This window comes from Strix uralensis, chromosome 12, assembly GCF_047716275.1.
Source record: "Strix uralensis isolate ZFMK-TIS-50842 chromosome 12, bStrUra1, whole genome shotgun sequence".
Classification (NCBI taxonomy): domain Eukaryota; kingdom Metazoa; phylum Chordata; class Aves; order Strigiformes; family Strigidae; genus Strix; species Strix uralensis.
This window is the reverse complement of record NC_133983.1, coordinates 2,594,366-2,610,859: the sequence shown is the minus strand read 5'-3', so window position 1 is coordinate 2,610,859 and position 16,494 is coordinate 2,594,366. Positions and strand designations below refer to the sequence as shown.

At 63.2% G+C, this 16,494-nt stretch overlaps 1 protein-coding gene across 10 annotated transcripts in view; it reads right to left on the bottom strand.

Moving 5' to 3' along the window:
- RIPOR1 (RHO family interacting cell polarization regulator 1) overlaps positions 1-16,494 on the bottom strand; it is a 34,367-nt gene that overhangs the window by 13,940 nt on the left and 3,933 nt on the right. The window contains exon 1 of one of the 10 annotated variants that reach the window (XM_074881830.1): positions 10,006-10,166. The exons of 2 other annotated variants lie outside the window; for them this stretch is intronic. In XM_074881830.1, the coding sequence (XP_074737931.1) occupies positions 10,006-10,147 (142 nt within the window). In that variant the 5' untranslated portion in view covers positions 10,148-10,166. Of the gene's footprint in view, positions 1-12; positions 296-1,714; positions 1,783-4,312; positions 4,659-8,784; positions 8,871-10,005; positions 10,167-16,494 lie in introns of those variants that run through there. 7 more of the 10 variants (XM_074881826.1, XM_074881832.1, XM_074881835.1 and 4 more) reach the window with 7 other exon arrangements.

Below are 16,494 nucleotides of genomic sequence, written 5' to 3'. Positions count from 1 at the left end.
GCTCGAACCCACCTGCTTGGCCGCTGGCGGGCATCCCCCCGGTGCTGCGCTCCCCGCCGCCCCGCAGCCATGCCGTCACCTTCCCGCACACCATGCTGGGGCCAGGCATTCGCAGTGCCTGGGATGAGCCAGGGCCGTTGGGAGTCAAAGCCAGCCACCACCAATAACCTCTATCCCAGTGGAGCCAGGACGCAGCGGGGCCATCTGGTCTCCCCTTGGCACTCGGGTCCCAGCCCAGGACCACGGAGCCGTTCTGTAGGTCCCACCACCTTGGTGTTATCTCAGTGCCAGTCCCTCCAGTTTCCAGGACAACACTGTCCCAATTAAGCTCATTAGGAGGAGCTGTAATCCCTGGCAGTCCAGCTGACCTGCAGGGCCTGGGGAGATTACCCTCTGCAGGGCTCTTTAATCTGCTCCCCACTGAGCGAGCAAGGCCCACAGCACCGGCGCTTGCTGCCCCAGCTGGGCGATACAGCGGCTCATCTATAGGGAAAGCACCCACCACTCCTACGATGGGGCTCTCCACAAGTGGGGCAGGTCATGGCCCTGCCAGCCCATCCTTCCCCAGCCCACATTGCCATCTGGGGGCACAGGGGGGCTCTAAGGAGGGTCACCCAGGCAGGAGCCTGCGCCAGGGAGAAGGATGCTGAGGGTGTCAGAGGAGAAGGATGCTGAGGATGTCGCAGAGAGAGAAGGATGCTGGGGTGCCGCAGGGAAGAAGGATGCTGAGGCGTTGCAAGGGACCAGTGCCCCAGCATAACTGCCCAGGAGAGTCAGAACAACCCCCAGCTGCTCACCCAGGAGCCTCACAGGCTCCAGCAGCCACCTCACCACCTGGGTTGTGCTCCAAGGCACCTGAGGCTTGTGTTCCAAGGCTGAGGTTGTGCTCCAAGGCACCAAAGCACCTCAGTGCCATGAGCAACAGCTGCTGACAGGACCCAGCTGTCCCCCAAACACCCGCCACGATGCACCGCACCACGAGGCCAGATCACCAGCAGGATGTGTGCAGAGCTGAGTTGGCAGCAAGGGACGGCGCAGCCCCAGCACTTGAAGCCAACCAGTCCAGCACCTGGCCCCGGATGCTGCCAGGTCCTGCCAGTGCCAGCTGTCTGCCATGGCACCCTGCATCCCCAGGCCTGGCACCCTGTAGCCTAGATCCCATGCCAGGACACCATGTCCCCTTTCTGTGGGAGAGGTGCCCCGGGAGCCCCAAGGATGCTCGAGCCCAGCACGTGCAGGCAGCCAGCTGGGTGCTGGAGGGCAGCGTTGCCTGCATCAGGCAGGGCAGGCAGGGCATGGGGTCTCTGCTCCTGGCAGGCATCGCTCACAGAAGAGGAAAAATCCCTGGCGTGGTGCATTCCTGACATTACCGAGATAAGAGGTACCTGGTACCAGCGGCAGCAGGGCCAGCCCCGGCGGGGAGCAGAGCTGGGGGCACGCGTGGAAGGGGCTGCAGGCTGCCTGATGGCACCCAGGCTGGTGAGCCGCACGCCAGGCTTACCCAGGAGGCTGGCACCAGGCAGAGCATCGGCACACTCATGTCCCTGTCACGTGCTGAGCCCCAAGCACATCCCTCCCTCTCCTGAGAAGGAGCCACAGAGGTCCTGCCCCAAAGGTCCTGCCCTAAAGGTCCAGTCCCCGCCAGTCCCACTGCCCCCTGACCTTAATTAGAGCTTCAGCACTAACGAAACCGCCTCCCAACCAAGCTTTTCACCTTGCCGTGGCTGCGCCGCAGACTGCCTGCAGCTCTCCCGCTGTAGGAAACGCAATCTTGGGAGTCCCTCTGTCCGTCTGTCCCCGGCCAGTGCTGCCCGCAGGCAGTGTCCGAGAGGGTAGAGCAGCCAGGTGTGAGCAGCTGGGTGGGCAGCGCAGCGGGGGGGTGCTGGAGCCCACCCCGGGGCTCTCCAGCCCGGCCACGGGCTCCTCTCTCGACACCCGGTGCTCTGTAGATGATTGGGATCCCAAGAATGCTGGTCTGAGCGGCGGAGGGGGCAGTCCGACCGGCTGGGTTGGTCCCAGCTGGTTTCTGTTTCCAACACTCAGACACCAGCCTCAGGTCGCTCCGGCGGGTTTATCAACACTGCCCTGGTCGGAGACGCCCCAGACTGGCTCCCCTGAATCCCCAGCCCTGCAGCCCTGGGAGCTGGGGGTGCTCTGACCAGCATCTCCAGTAATGTCACTCACTGGAGACCAGCAACAGCCGGGGTGGCCAACCCAGCACCCTCCAGCACCCCTCAAGGAGTGGCACCCACGACCAGCCAGCAGCACCCGTGGCCACCCAAGGGGCTTCCGCAGGAGGGGGCTGTGGTCCCCACGCTGATGGCACTGCAGCCACCTCCCTGGGCACAATGGGGTACGGGTGTCCCCTAACGAGGGCACAGCACAGTGGCCACCGGCCGGTCTGTCCTGCCCACGGCTAGTCACCCAAGGTGTCTGGCAAGCAGGGGGTCAGGCCACCCCACGCCAGAAACACGACCCCCACGCCAGAAACACGACGCCCCCGCCCTGGCACCCTCGGCTGAGTGTCCCTCGGGCACGCGGCGGGGACGACCTCGGGAGCCTGCGAACTCAGCCCCTTGGCACGGCTCCCCCAGCCCAGCCGCCGCATCCTTGTTTGCACAGCTGCGTCCCTGCTGCCATAACCCAGGCACGTACCCCGGCCCCCCGCCAGCCCCTTCCGGCCCCAGCACGGCCCTTGGCCGGCTCCCGGCGTGGGCTGGAGCAGCTCTTCCCTCCTGCTGCCCCTCAGTCCTCCCCGGCACAGAGGACAGGAGCATCCGGGGACCGACGCCATGCCGCCTTGGTCACAGGGAGCCTGGGATGCCTCTTCCCTGACCTCCTCCACGCTCTGCCTCTCCTCCAGGCAGGCAGGACCCCCCCACACCTGCCCCCCGTGCGGGGTGAAGAGGGGAATTAGGTTTTTTCTGGGAGTTGATGAGTCAGTGAATGGCATCCCAGCTCCCCGTGACTCATCCAGGGGAGAAACTCCCAGCTATAAGGTCGCAGCCCCCGCCAGAGCAGGGGATGGCGGTTTGGGTGCTGCGGGTGGGGGGCTGGATGGGTGCTGGGTGCTGTCGGTGGAGACAAGGCGGCGTATCCGCCCTCCCGGCCGAGGGAGGCCGGCTGGCTCCTTGGGCTGAGTGGGAGGGTGGCAGGAAAGGGAAGGAGCTGCGAATGGGAAGAATTGGAGGAAGTGCTTATTTACCCCGAGGAGTATCCCCGAGGAAGGGCAGGGCACGGTGCAGGCAGACACTCATGGCCAGGTCCCCGCGGAGGCTCGTGGCCTCCCACCCCGCCACCCATCCCATGGGCTCCCAGTTCACAGCCAGAGGGGGATGCAAGCCCCAAACTGAGACCCAGGGAGGTGGCCACTGACTGGGGGGGGTGGGGGTCCCCAGTGCCTGCCTGAGCTCAAGCCCAACCTGTTTTCTAGGATGGCTCCTAAGAACCAGCCCAGGACCACCACGGTCCTAGTGAAGTGGGACCCCCACCACCACAGGCACAGCCTGAGCACCCAGCCAGGATCCCCATGGCTTTGGAGGCTGAGGGCATCACCCTCCATGCCCTGCTGGACGGGACTGCAGCCTGGCATGGGGCACCAGATCCTGCTCCTGAGCGAGCTGTGACCCCTCTCAGAGGTGCTGAGCAGAAGACACGACTCTGGCGTGATCCCGCTGGGCTTGGCATAACCTTGTGAAGGTCCCACATGCCACCTTCACCCTCATCTGCTCATCTCCAGAATGCTCTGTTGGGTACCAGAGGCTTCCCCCCAAAATCCTGCCGGGGCAACATGGTCCCTGTGCGTGAGAGCGGCCCCCCGACCCCCTGTTCTGTCCAGGCCCCCTGGGGCTGGCAGTGCCAGGGATGCTCGACACAGAGCCAGGTTCCATCCTCATTAGCACAGCCACAGACAAGATGTGGGAGGCACAAGGGGGAGAAAACCAATTTACCAAGGAAAGCTGTGCTGCTGTGGCATTGGGGGCGCATTGCCCAGGAGCAGCAGGCCGCTGTGGCCCCGCTCCTGCCTTAAGATGCAGAGCCCAGGTCTGAGCGAGGCTGGGCAGGTCCTATCCTGCTACGGACACCCTGTCCTGACACCCTGTCGCTGCTCACCGCCGTGACAACTGTGTGCCTTGAAGGTGGTGGCTACCTGTCCCTGGGGAAGAAGAGTTCTCCTCCCTGGGGAAGTCACTCACCCAAAAAAATCCCCCCATGAGCCCAGCCACGTCACCCCAGCAGCCTCAAACAGCTGGGGGTCCCCAAATTAATGGCATTTGCTGGGGGGGGCCCCAGTGCCGCCGGTGCTCGGTACCTTTCTGTTTGCCGTTCATGACGGGCTGTGGCAGCACGTACCCCTTGGGCTGGGGTCAGCGTCCGGGGCGGCTGTTGCTCTCTCATGCCGTCTGTCCGTCCGTCCGTCCGTCCGTCCGCCCTTGTGCGGGGGCCGGGGCCAGGAGGGCTCCCCACCGGCAGCAGTCTCCTCCCACACTTCCCCTGACCGAAGGCTGACATCACTGCCCAGCGCCGCAGCCCCAGCTGTGAGGACGGAGGACGGGAGGACAGAAGGATGGGAGGACAGGAGATTGCCCGTCCCCCTCGGAAGGAGGGGACCCCACCAGCACCATGAGCAGGGGGGGAAGCTGCCTCCTTCCCTCCCCACGTGCCCTCCACCAGGGAAACTGAGGCAGGGGTGCAAGGGAGGGGACCACACTGCAGCTCACCGCCGTGCAGGTCCCCCCCAGACCCTCTCCGGGTTTTTTTTAAAGCAGGAGGAAGAGCAGGGCTGCAGCCTGCGCCAGGCACCGCAGTGTCCCCCTCGTGCCAGCCCCCTGTGAGACTGCTCCCCTCGGAGACCCCCTTCCCTCCGGTACCAGCACAGCCAGGGAGCAAACACAGGCAGGCACAAAGCCGTGGGCAGAGCAGGCAGCTGATGCTCACGCCGCTGCGGGGAGCAGTCCCGGCAGCCCTGCTGCTCACTTCTGCATTGCTTTTACATATATATATATATATCTCAAACCGCCGTGACTTTGCTGTGGACTTCCCACAGCATGCAACCCTGTGGCAAGCCCCTGGGCACCCTGCAACACCCAGAAACTGCTGAGAAAAGGGTTTCCTTGCTCAAATGAGTCCCCAGTTTCTGTCATTTGGGTCTCCAAAGCCTCGGAGGGGCTGGCTTCAGGCAGGGCTTCCTCGCAGGGCCCTCCAAAAATGCTGGGTGTCATTCCCACACAGGAACCAAGGTTGCCTCACTGCCCACGGGGGTCCAGCTCCCACAGGGCAGTGTGACAGACCCACCTGCCCTCCATGCCAACCCCAGCAGCCGGCAGCACCTCTGGGCCCCTCAACTCCCTTTTTAGGGCACAAGGATGCCCTAAACAACCAGGGGACTCTGTTGCATAGATATGACCCCCCTCCAGCGCTATAGGTCCCTGCATGGGTCCTGGTCCTGGGGTACCCAGGCCTGGCACCTTCAGCTCCAATGGAGGAGGCTGGAGCTGCCAGCTCCATCCAGGCTGGGACCAGCTGCCATCACCACGTCACTGGGGCAGGAAGAGACACCTCCCTCCCAGGCTCCTTTCCTGTTTGCTGCTGCTTTTAGAGCAAGGTCAGACCAGGTTCGGGAGGAAAAGCATTGGGGCAGAGTCTTGGGGGGGGGTTGCTCGCAGAGATGGGGTGCTCCCAGACAGTTAACACCCTCCCTAGAGGGTGAGCCGGTTATGGGGCTGCTTCCCCAGGCCAGAGCTGGTCCCCTCCTTGCTGGTTCCTGTGCAGGTTGGGACCAGCACACCGCAGGAGAGGAGAAGCATCTGGGGCTCCCTTCAAGGGTGGCACGGCTCCCCCACCATAGGCACCCATGCATGTGGCCCCAGAGCCAGCCATGCCCAGGCCTGGCGAGCTGGAGCTTGCAGTGGTGCCACCAAAGAGTGCTGTGCCCCAGGGTACCCTCTTGTCCTGGTGCCTGGGTGGGTGCCCACGTGGGTGCCCAGCACCAGCTCCACTGGGAGAGCAACTGGGGGAAGAGCTGGTGAGACTGGGCTGGTCCCACGCAGGGGAAAAACCATCCCAGCACTGGCAAACAGAGGCGTCTTGTTGCCCACCTGCCTGTAGCCTCCATGCCAGTATCAGGGGCATGGAGGGGAGCCAGCAGCCCAGCATCCCCAAAACATGGTGTGGGGGGCACCCATCTCCACCTTGGCCTCCAAGGACTCGCATGCAGACCAGCTCTCCTACCTCGCCTGGTCAGGATGCGTCCCCCCGGCTCTCCCCACCGACGGGCAGAGTCCTGACCTGATGGCTGCCATGGGCAGGGGGTCACTGCCTGGCTTTTCACCCCTTGGGGCTTCTCCCCAGGGGGAAGCATCGCTCCCAGCATCGCCCTGGGACTGACCAGCCTCCTGCAAAGCCTTTGCCATCCTGGCAGCCATGTGGAGCCGGTGCCCGGCACACGGCCAGGAAACGCACCCGCAGCGACGGCCCATGCCAGCTCGTTTGTTCTCATTAAAATTTAACAAGAAAGCCATGCTAAAGCTGCCGGGAGCCACGGGAGAGGCGTTCCCCGGTGCCATGCAAAGTGAAGGGACGTCCAGGCTTCCCTCCCAGAGGGGAGACAGCCAGGCTGTGGTGCTTGCAGGGACTTTGCCTCTCCATAGCCCTGCCTGCAGCCCCGTAAAGGGCTGTGGGGCAGCCGATGTGTGGGCAGTGCCGGGCAAGCTGCGTGGCACAGCACCATCCTGGGCATTGCCCACAGGGAGACCATCGGGAGCAGGCAGGAGGTGGGGTTGTGCATTCAAAAGGTGGCAGGGGATGCCGGAGGAGACCATGGGCATGTGGCATCAGACATCTCCTCCAAGCACCTCGCAGCACCCTGCACGGCACTCGGCAGGACTTGCCAGGGACACCTTGCCAAGGGAGGGCAGAGGAAGGGCACAAGCCGCGCCAACACCCCAGGGCCTGAGCGGTAATTGAGTTAAATGAATCTCTGTCCCTGGCCTGGCCGGGGACAGGGAGTGGGTGCGGGGAAGCAGACAGCCCCATGGCCGCACAGGGTGCTGGGCACCCCCCCAGCTCACCATCCCCAGCTCACCACCCCAGCCCATCCCAGACCAGCCAGGGCGGCTGCCTCCATCCCTCCTACATGGCAGGGATGTGCCCCAAGCACACCCTTTTTGGGGGTGTCCCTGTCATGCCCTCCTCTCGCCAGGCCTGGGAAGCTGCCCTGAGCATCCCCACCCCAACCACAACAGCTGAACACACAAACAGAACCCTCCACGCTTGGACATGCGTGTACAGCCATGGCCAGTCTGTGTACAGGCAGAATTAAAATCCAGACACCCCAGAAGGACATTCCCACTTCCCTGCCCTCCGTGGGATATAGCACTGGCTTCCCAGAGACCCCACGTCCTGCCAGCACCGAGTCCTGGGGAGGTTCCCTGGCTGCTCCCTGCTGGCCCCAGGACCACCAGCACCGAGATTGTGCCCAGTCAGTGTCACCCAGCCCCTGGAGAAGCCACCAGCCCCAGGAGCACACTCCCCTGGTGGCACCAGCACCGGAGGCCGAGGTGATGAAGAAGCTATTACAAGCTGTTGCCAAACAAGTGCTCCCCAGACACGGACACCCTTGCGTGGCCGGGAACATCACCGCAGCTGGAAAGGTGGCACAAAAGGGCACAGGCCAGCCTCAGCGGGTGCACAGCGGGCAGAAGTCACCGCTGGCCAAAAGGGGACAGGGAGATGACTGCCAGCACGTAACGACCAGCCTGGTGAGGGGCCAAAGAGCCAAAGACCTAGGAGGGGACAGGAAGGGATGATTCTGGCAAGAAGCCCCACCGCCGTGGCTTGAAGGAAAACCACGGTGAGTGACCAAGCGACCTGCGGCCAGGCAAGAGCCAGTCCTGGGCTGGGAAAGCCCAGTCCTAGAGCTGCAGATGGTCACCCCCACACCACAGTGCTACAGCCAACCCCTCTGACTTTATTTTTTGCAGAAACCAGCAAAGCCAGCTCCCAACGCCACAGATCATAGGCAGAGCTTATTTGGCAGGGTTGATGCCCCAAGGGCTGGAGAAGGACCAGCCCTTGTGCCAAGCCAGGCTCTACCCGCAGCCAGGCTGGCACCGACGCCGCCGCCAGCATCCCTCGCCGGAGGGGCCGGGCACCCCGCATCCGGGCACCAGGGCCGCGGCAGACTCAAGCCCTCCCCCCTCGCTTCCTCGCATCTTCCCCACACGGCAACAGAAATAGAAGCGATATAAATGGCAGCCCTATAAATAACCCCAAAGCACAAGGCGGGGAGCTCGTCCCAGCCTGGCAATGGCCTCAACCCACGCAAAGCCAGGGCTTGGTCTGCCTTCGCCGTCCCCTGGGGACCCCAAATGCCAGCTCCCTGCCCACAATGGGTCTCCCAGGTCCCATCCTTTAAGTCAGAGCCTTTAAGTCGGAGTTCCAACGCCCCGCCAAGCCTCAGCCACCGGTGCAGGCTGTAGCCCACCATGATGGCATCCCTGGGGGACATCCCCACACCCCTTCCTGGCTCCCCTTGGGGTAGCAGCAGGCACTGGACGATGCCCTCCCTGGACACCCCACAGCAACCCAGGCTGCAGGTTCCTGGGCAAAGCAGGAGCCTCAGGCTGGGTTTCCACCCTCCCCGCCACTGTCCCCACTGCACATCAACAGTTATCCCCCGGTTGCACCCCAACACCCACCTCATCAGCTGCCCATCCCAGCATCCCCCGTCCTGCCCATCAGACCCTGCCCTGCCCATCGCTTCCCCGCGTTCCCACACTCAACCCCATCATGTCGTGTTCTCCACGGGGGCTCGGCCACCACCACGCCAGTTCCCACCACGACTTCTCTCCGCCCGGGGGGCCGCGGCAATGCATCGGAGACCTCCACCAGCCGAGAGCAGGCAACGCCACCGGCAGCAAGCCCTGCGCTGCCTGATTTTGTGTGGCGTCATAGCCTCACGCCCCAGCCCTGCCCGGGGGACGCAGCAAGGCTGCTCCTCAGCCGCCAGCCAGGAGATAGGTCCTCGGCCAATACGGGGTTTATAGGAAGGCCAGGGCTTCCCGGTGGCCTCGGTAGTCTCCTCTGGGAATCTGGCAAGGGTAAACCCCGCTGAGGCTGTTTGCAAGCACTGGGATGGCTGGAGGTGCGGCAGGGAACGAGTTAATGGCGTGAGGCCTTCCCAAGCACTTCTTGGCAGGCTGGGGAGGGCTGGGAGATAGGAGGATATGGCCAGCAACAAAGCCAGATCTGTCTTATTAATTCCTCCGAGCATTCCTCCCTCGGTCACCCAGGAGGAGGCGGCAGCACCCAGCTGACATGGTGCACCCAGGTCCCTCAGGAGCTCCCCCCGGGGTCCTGCTTGGGTGCAGGGGTGTGATGGGGGGTGGTGGGTGCAGCCTCTCCTCCGGGCCCGATGGCTCTGGCGTCCCGCAGGCGCTCGGGCAGGGCCCTATATGGACACGGGCTGCTGCCCCTTTGCCTGTCCCCCTGCCCAGCCCCGGGGGGACGGGCAGGGCACGGCTCACGCCACCCACCCCCCCGCTGGGTGTCGGCGCCATCCCAAACCCGGGAGCGAAGCAGCGGCCGCCGGAGGAGCCCACGCATCCCAGACCGGAGTTTGCGGGGGGGGGACAGGGTGACATTGGGGGGGGGGGGTGTGCTCGCCCCGATATTCCGCAGTCAGGCGGTTCCTTCCCGGGGTGTCTCCTGCCGCAGGGTGCGGAGCCCCTCGGCCGCGTCCCCGTCCCCACCCTCCCCGCCGATCCTGAGCACCCCGCCGCACCCCTCGGGGTGCGCACCCCGGGGCCGGGCGGCGGCTGCCAGACCAGGTCGCTGGCAGGCGGTGGCCCGCGGCGACGTGTCCCCCGTCCCCCCCCAAGGGTGTAGCCCTGCTATAAAGCCACCAACCCCGCTCCCCCCCCTCCCCCTTGTCCACCCCGTGACCGGCGACTCCCCCGGGGCCGGCGGCATCGCCCAAGGTGCGGAGGTGCCGGTGGCACTCACATGTCCCAGGAGAGGCGGGGGACGACGCGCGGGGCGAGAGCGGGCCTGGCTCGGTGCATCCCCTTTGTTCCACTCCCATGGACGGGGAGCAAGCGGGGAGTTCGTGCAGGCTCTTGGCAGCGCCCACCCCGGCTCTCTCCATGGAAACGCGGGAGCCATGTGATTTCGGCAGGAAACCACGGCCCAGGCAGCGCCAATGGCGGCGGCACGGCCGGGAGCGCCTCCCTCCCCGAGGGGACCGCGGTCGCCACCGCCACCGCTGCACCGGCCATTCCCCGCGGCTCCGCCAACCCCACCGCAATCCCAGCCCTGCTCCCCTTGCCCCGGGGGAGGTGGGATAAGCCCGGCTTGCTTGGACGCAGGCTGCTTGCCCTCCTGTACCGCGCCCACAGTCTCTCCCTGACAGGAAAGCAAATGGCTGGACCCCCCCCACACTCCCCCCCCGCCAACCCCGAGGGCCACTACAGCTCCCCCTGAAAGCCCCTTAGCATGTGGCACAGCCCACTCATGGCGGGGACGGCATCTCCGGACGGTGAAGTGACATGACCAAGGCTGCGCAGTCAGTCAGTAGCAGAGGCAGAACCAGCACCCAAGCATCCTTGCTCCCAGTGCCCCAGGCTGCCTTTCCTCCCACCTCCAGACCCTGACTACGGGAAGCAGGAGCCGTGCTCAGACCTCTGGCGAGCAGCAAGTCCACCCTGGGAGAGCAAAGCACAGGCACCTGTGTTCCCCATTCCCACCAGCCTCCACAGGGAAGGAGCGTGGGAGTGCTCCTGGTGTCCCCAGCTAAGGAACGGGCAGCCCTGGTGTCCATGCAGGCTGCCACCCTGACGGATGCTGCGTTACACGGTGCTGCCTTCCACATGGAGCATCGTGGCTGCCCTGGATCAGACCCTGCCCTGCCAGGCCAGGTCCTAAACCCTGACACCTCTGAGCATTCCCAGAGTGGAGGGGAGGGAGGAAGACACGCTTCCCCAGCACCATGTCTGCTGGGGGGATGCACCCACCTCCTGTCCTTTCTCCCAAGCCCGTCATTCTCCTACCTGTCCTAGATCATATTGAATCGACCCAGTTTTAAATGGGACTGATGCCTTTGTGGCCCCACTGAGACATCCTCCATGCAAGGACGAGACAACACAGTGCTCCAGCCAGCCCTGGGATGCAAAAGCACTAATTAGACCATCGCCAGGTCTCCAAGCTCAGCAGAGTAGGACAATATTGGTGATGAGGAAATTGTTGCACCACTGTGGCTCTCCTGGGGCCGCACCGAGGAGCAGAACACTGCTGCCAAGGACGCCTGGTGAGAACCAGGGCGTCCCAGCTCTCAGTCCTTCCCTGGCCTGGTTACATGGAAGGAGAAGCAATGCAAAAATGGGAGAGAGGACAGCAGGTCCTGTGGCTACCAAGGAAAGGCCAAACCAAAGGGCCAACATGGACAGGCAGAGAGGATGTATGGATCTGTTTGAGCCCCAGCGCCGCACGGTCGCTGGCCCAGCAGGATGGCCCACCACATGCCTGGTGTGGTGCCCACCACATGCCTGGTGTGGTCAGCACCACTGCGCCACGTTGTCACTGCTTCATCCAGCATCCCGCGTGGATCAAGTAGGGGGCTGGATCCCACCCACAGCCTGTGCACGGTGTCACCACCGTGCCAACCCCCAAAAGCTCTGCAAGGGCAGCCAGGTCTTGCTGAGTGACCAGGGGGGTGAGGTTAGCTGGGGGAAGGCAGGAAACTTCTGCTAACATGGCTCAGCAGGTCATGTGGATGTTCAAAGTGCAAACAGAGGTGCTCTGCTGAGCTCTGGGGACTTGCCCCATGTAGATACTGTGCCAACATCCCTGACAGGGCTCCCCCTGGAAATATAGTGGGGAAGCTGATGCTACGCACCACCCAAATGCAGCTCTTGGTGCACAGAGTCGCTTGGGTCACCCTCACCAAGTTCTTCCAGCAATAGTAGCTCTGGGTCAGTACTTTGGCCCACTGACATGCCACCTCTGCAGGCTCTCTGCCAACCGGCCAGACCTGCCACCACACCAGCAAGGTGGCCGTGGGGACTTGCTCTGCAACCACAACTGGCATGGCACGGCAGAGCAGGCACTTGGGAGCACCCACCCACCCCAGCTCTGCCTCTCACCTGTAGGTTACTGGCTCAGTGGGCTACCTAATGCCCACCACAGCTTGCCTGGGCTCACCCACCCCAACTGAAGATCATCGAGCTGGTCCTACCCACTCCGTCCCAGCAAGGTGGGTCTTCAGACAGTGAGCATTTAGAATAGAATAGAAATAGAAATAGAAATGGAATAGAATAGAATAGAATAGAATAGAATAGAATAGAATAGAATAGAATAGAATAGAATAGAATAGAATAGAATAGAATAGAATAGAATAGAATAGAATAGAATAGAATATTTTCAGTTGGAAGGAGCTACAGCAATCACCTGGTCCAACTGCCTGATCACTTCAGGGCTGACCAAAAGTTAAAGCATATTATTAAGGGCATTGTCCAAATGCCTTTTAAACACTGACAGGCCTGGGGCATCGACCACCTCTCTGGGAAGCCTGTTCCAGGGTTTGACCACCCTCTTGGTAAAGATTTGGGTGCCTGGAGGCAGACTGACCCACACCACCACGCTTTGCTTGCCTAGGCACCATGGCAAGGTAAAACACCATTCCCAGCCGCCACCGGGCTGGGGAGCAGCTGTATCACTCTGCAGACATGAGGAAGGGGCTGCAGGGAGGCCGGAGCCTGCAGGGCTGCCTGCAGCACCCGTCCCCTCGGCCACATGCCTTCCTGCCCTGCCAGACTGGGCACGTTGAGCTAAACACTGCCTCTGCCAAGGCTTGGGCTGGCGCACTGCACGGGCTATTCTAGGTCACCGGGAGTTTGCTCGGCACAGACCAGCTTCGCAAACAAAAGCAAGGGCAGGCTCGCTGCCCGAGTGCCCACAGCACCCCACAGCCTGCCTGCTCCCCCAGACCCCCCTCCTGGTTTTAAGGAGGTCTGATGCCCACTGGCAGGCAGGGGTTAACCTTCCCAGCATGGATACGGATACTCCTGGACACCAGCCACAGCCACAGGAAGAGGCTTCCTGGCAGTCCCTGCCTGCGCTGGGAAGCGGGGCGCTGGTGCAGGCAGGAGTCCCTAAGCACAAGGGCACCCTGTCTGAGCACCAGCCAGCATCACCCAGCATCTCCCAGGACAGGATTGCACCTTGCCAGAGCCTGGTGAGCTGGGACCACCCTAAGCATGTTCCCCTCTCCCTGGCAGCTTCAGCAACCCGCTGTGCCAGCTGCCTGCATCCTCCTGCTGCGCTGCAGAGAAAGGGCTGAGCCGTTGGTGGACCCCTGCACCGCGGGTCTCTGCCCAAATTGCTCTTCTCGCTGCAGGCTGGGCCTGGAGCCACGTCTTCCTCTCCCCTCTGTCCGGAGGGCAGGAGGCCAGCTCTTGGCTCCAGGCCTGCCTCCCTCCACGCCGCCCTGGAGCTGCTGCATGCTCAGCATTCCTGCTCAGCATTGGAGCAAGGCAGTAAGCTCAGGCCAGAGCTTCAAGCCTTGCGCCGGGACAGCCATGCGTGCTGAGCACACTCGGAGCCCAGCTGTCATCCCCAAGAGCAGCCGAGGTGCCTCGGCTCGGCAGAGCCTGCCTCAGGGTTGGAGCTGAGCATCCATCATCCTGGCACCGGGCTCCTCATCCCTCTGGCTGCGTGTTTTTGGGGAACACAACCTGGGAAAAAGCTAAGGGAGCCAGGGTGGTGCTGGTGCAGCGTGAGCAATGTGAGCAGCCGCTCCAGCTGACTCACCGGGGCCTCGGCTATGCTCGGGAACTGGCCGGCAGTGGGGAAAGGCTGTGTCAGCAGGTCCTCCGAGCTCTGCTGGAAACCCTTCTCCGCCACGCTCGGGGCCAGCTCGCAGCGGCAGCAGTCTGGGGCACAGCTCTGATCCAGCCCATCCCTCTCCGTGGGGCAGAGCTGCCTGACCCAGCACTTTGCCTGCCTGTGGGGCTGGAAGAAGGGAGGCATGGACAGCCCCAGAATGGCCACCAACCTGCTCAGTGTTGGCCGGCACTGGTTGCCAGTCAGCTCACCCAGACTCCCTGGCCAGCATGCGGGCACCCAAGTCAGGGTTTTGCAGCAAAGCCAGAACATCCAGATTGCAACAACATCAGACTCAGCCCCAGCATGGGCCAAGGAGGGCAAGGAGCTGCAGAAGGGCACCATGGGCTAGTCCAAACTCTCTGGTCACCAGCCAGCTGTGCCCTCTCCTAACTCCCTTCTCCACCCCCAGAAGGTTACAGGCAGCATCTCCAACCTTTCTCCCAGCTCAACCTGGGGGGCTGAATATCGCCTGGGACCACATCACCTCCTGCAACCAGGCAGCGGTCCCCCGCCCTGCACGAAGGAACCATCTCACACCCACCCTGGAGGAATCACTCCAAAAGTATTCATGATTCACAGGATTGCTGCAGCCCCTCAGGGACCATCCAACATCGAGCAGGAAAGCTGAGGTCATGGGCGAGCCCAGCAACCAGCTCAGCTCAGCACACACGGCCGGCGGCAGGGAAGCTGGCACGGCCGGACCGTGGTGCGGCATCAGCAGCCAGGAGATCCAGCATCGTGCCGGGTAAAGCTCAGCCTATTGAGTTGGCTGCAGCAGGAATACCTCGCCCCAGAGCTGGCCCAGGCCAGGCACGCTGGTGCCGTAGGGGATGCAAGAGGAAAAGGCAATTTGGAGCATGAGGTGCTTTGGCAGGGCTGAATTTGAAAATTTGGCAGGGCTGTTGGCAAACGCATGCAAATATGGTCCTCCCTGAGCAGTGCAGGGGACGCCACACGTACCCTGATCTGCCCCACGGTGGTCCTGGGCACCAACGAGGTGGGGTCCCCATCCCCTCGTGAGCAGCACCCACTGCACCCAGAAGCACAGAGCAGCTCCATGCGGGGCAGCCAGCAGGCACCCGTGTTGGTCTCCCAGAGCGTGAAAGTGCTCCCTGCAGCAAGCACCGGCCTTCAGCCCATGGTCCCTCCCCTCCAAAGAAAACATCAAAGAAAATGCTGGGATAGGGATTAAGGAGATGAAACTGGCTGGACAGGGTAAGCAGGGATAGGAAGTGGCTGTAATCATCTCCTGTCCCCGCTGGCCTGCAACTCTCCCAGCCCTGATCCCTCAGCAAGGCACATAGAAACCCAAGGGGAAATCACGTGCTGGGGAGCGCATCGGACAGCCAGGACGTTTCCAAGTGATCCCTGGTCCCGGGAAGGGAACAGGCACCCAGTGACCCTCCGTGCACCTGAGCCTGGCATGTCCATGCTCGCTCCATCCCTGCAGAAGAGAAGATGCAGGGAGACCTCCTGACACCACAAGCTGTGCTCTGCTCCTGAAGCTGGCACCAGGAGATGGCACCTCAGGAGCTTTACCCTCGCCCTGCACCTCTTCTGCCTGACCCATGCTGCTGGTCCAGACTGGACCCTGCAGGGAAGGATGGCCCTGGAGGAAAGCAGTGGCAGCCAAACAGCTAGACCAGGGGTAAAACTGGTTGCTAAAAGCCATCAGTGGGGCAGGCGTAGCAGAGGCAGGATGCGCTGATAGCATGGAACCTGCCGCATCCTCCCCACCCAAGTGATGCTCCCCTAAGCCTTAGGACGGGGCGGGAGCAGAGCTTTTCTGGCTCTCCGCAGGCCAAGCCCCCTCTCACATGCCTCTAACACATGTGTCGATGCCACCAGCCCCGGGCCGTGGCTCCAGCCAGTCTCTCCTGTATCTGTCACATGCCCTGGCACGCCGGGCCCAGCTCTGTTTACATGTGCGAGTCTCATATTCTCCTGCCGGGGATGAGTCAGGCTTCCCTGCCGGGGCAGCAGTGTCAGGGCCCCGGCATGGCGTCACCAGCTGGTGTTCGCCTCCCAACCGGCACCGGGCGGGTGGATGCCAGGCTGGGGAATGGCTGGAAAGGGCTCGCATAGCCCTCTGCTTTCCATCCCGCTCGGAGCCATCTGCAGCAGCACGGAAGGCACTGGAGCCTGGAGCTCACTGCCAGGAAGCTCTCCCTGGCTCGGCTCCACCAGGCCGGTTTCCTTCCCCTCCACCCCACAGGCACGTCATGGCTCAGTGCAGGGGGGTCAAGCCCTAAACAAGCCCCCAGCCCCCTCCAGAGAGTCTAGTGCAGGTGGGATGGCCAGGGCCCTGCTGAGGAACCCCCATGTCTGCAAAGTCTTGGGGTGCTGGGGTGTCTCCTGAGGTGCCAGCTCACAAGAGAGGGGGGGTCCCCTGGATTTGGGACCACCAGGGACAGAAGCTGGAGCTTGAAGGAGAAGCCAGCCCTCTTTCTGCCTGCACATCACCCAGAGATGCCAAGCTGGTGCTGGACTTGCAGGGTGGTGAGATGGGTGCCAGCCGCACACCACTGCCCTGCCCCGTGCACAGCAGTTTCCCCAGTGGGAACCAGAGGTCTGTCCCCTCAAGAGGGTCCCCAGCTGAGCCGCAGTGAGGGC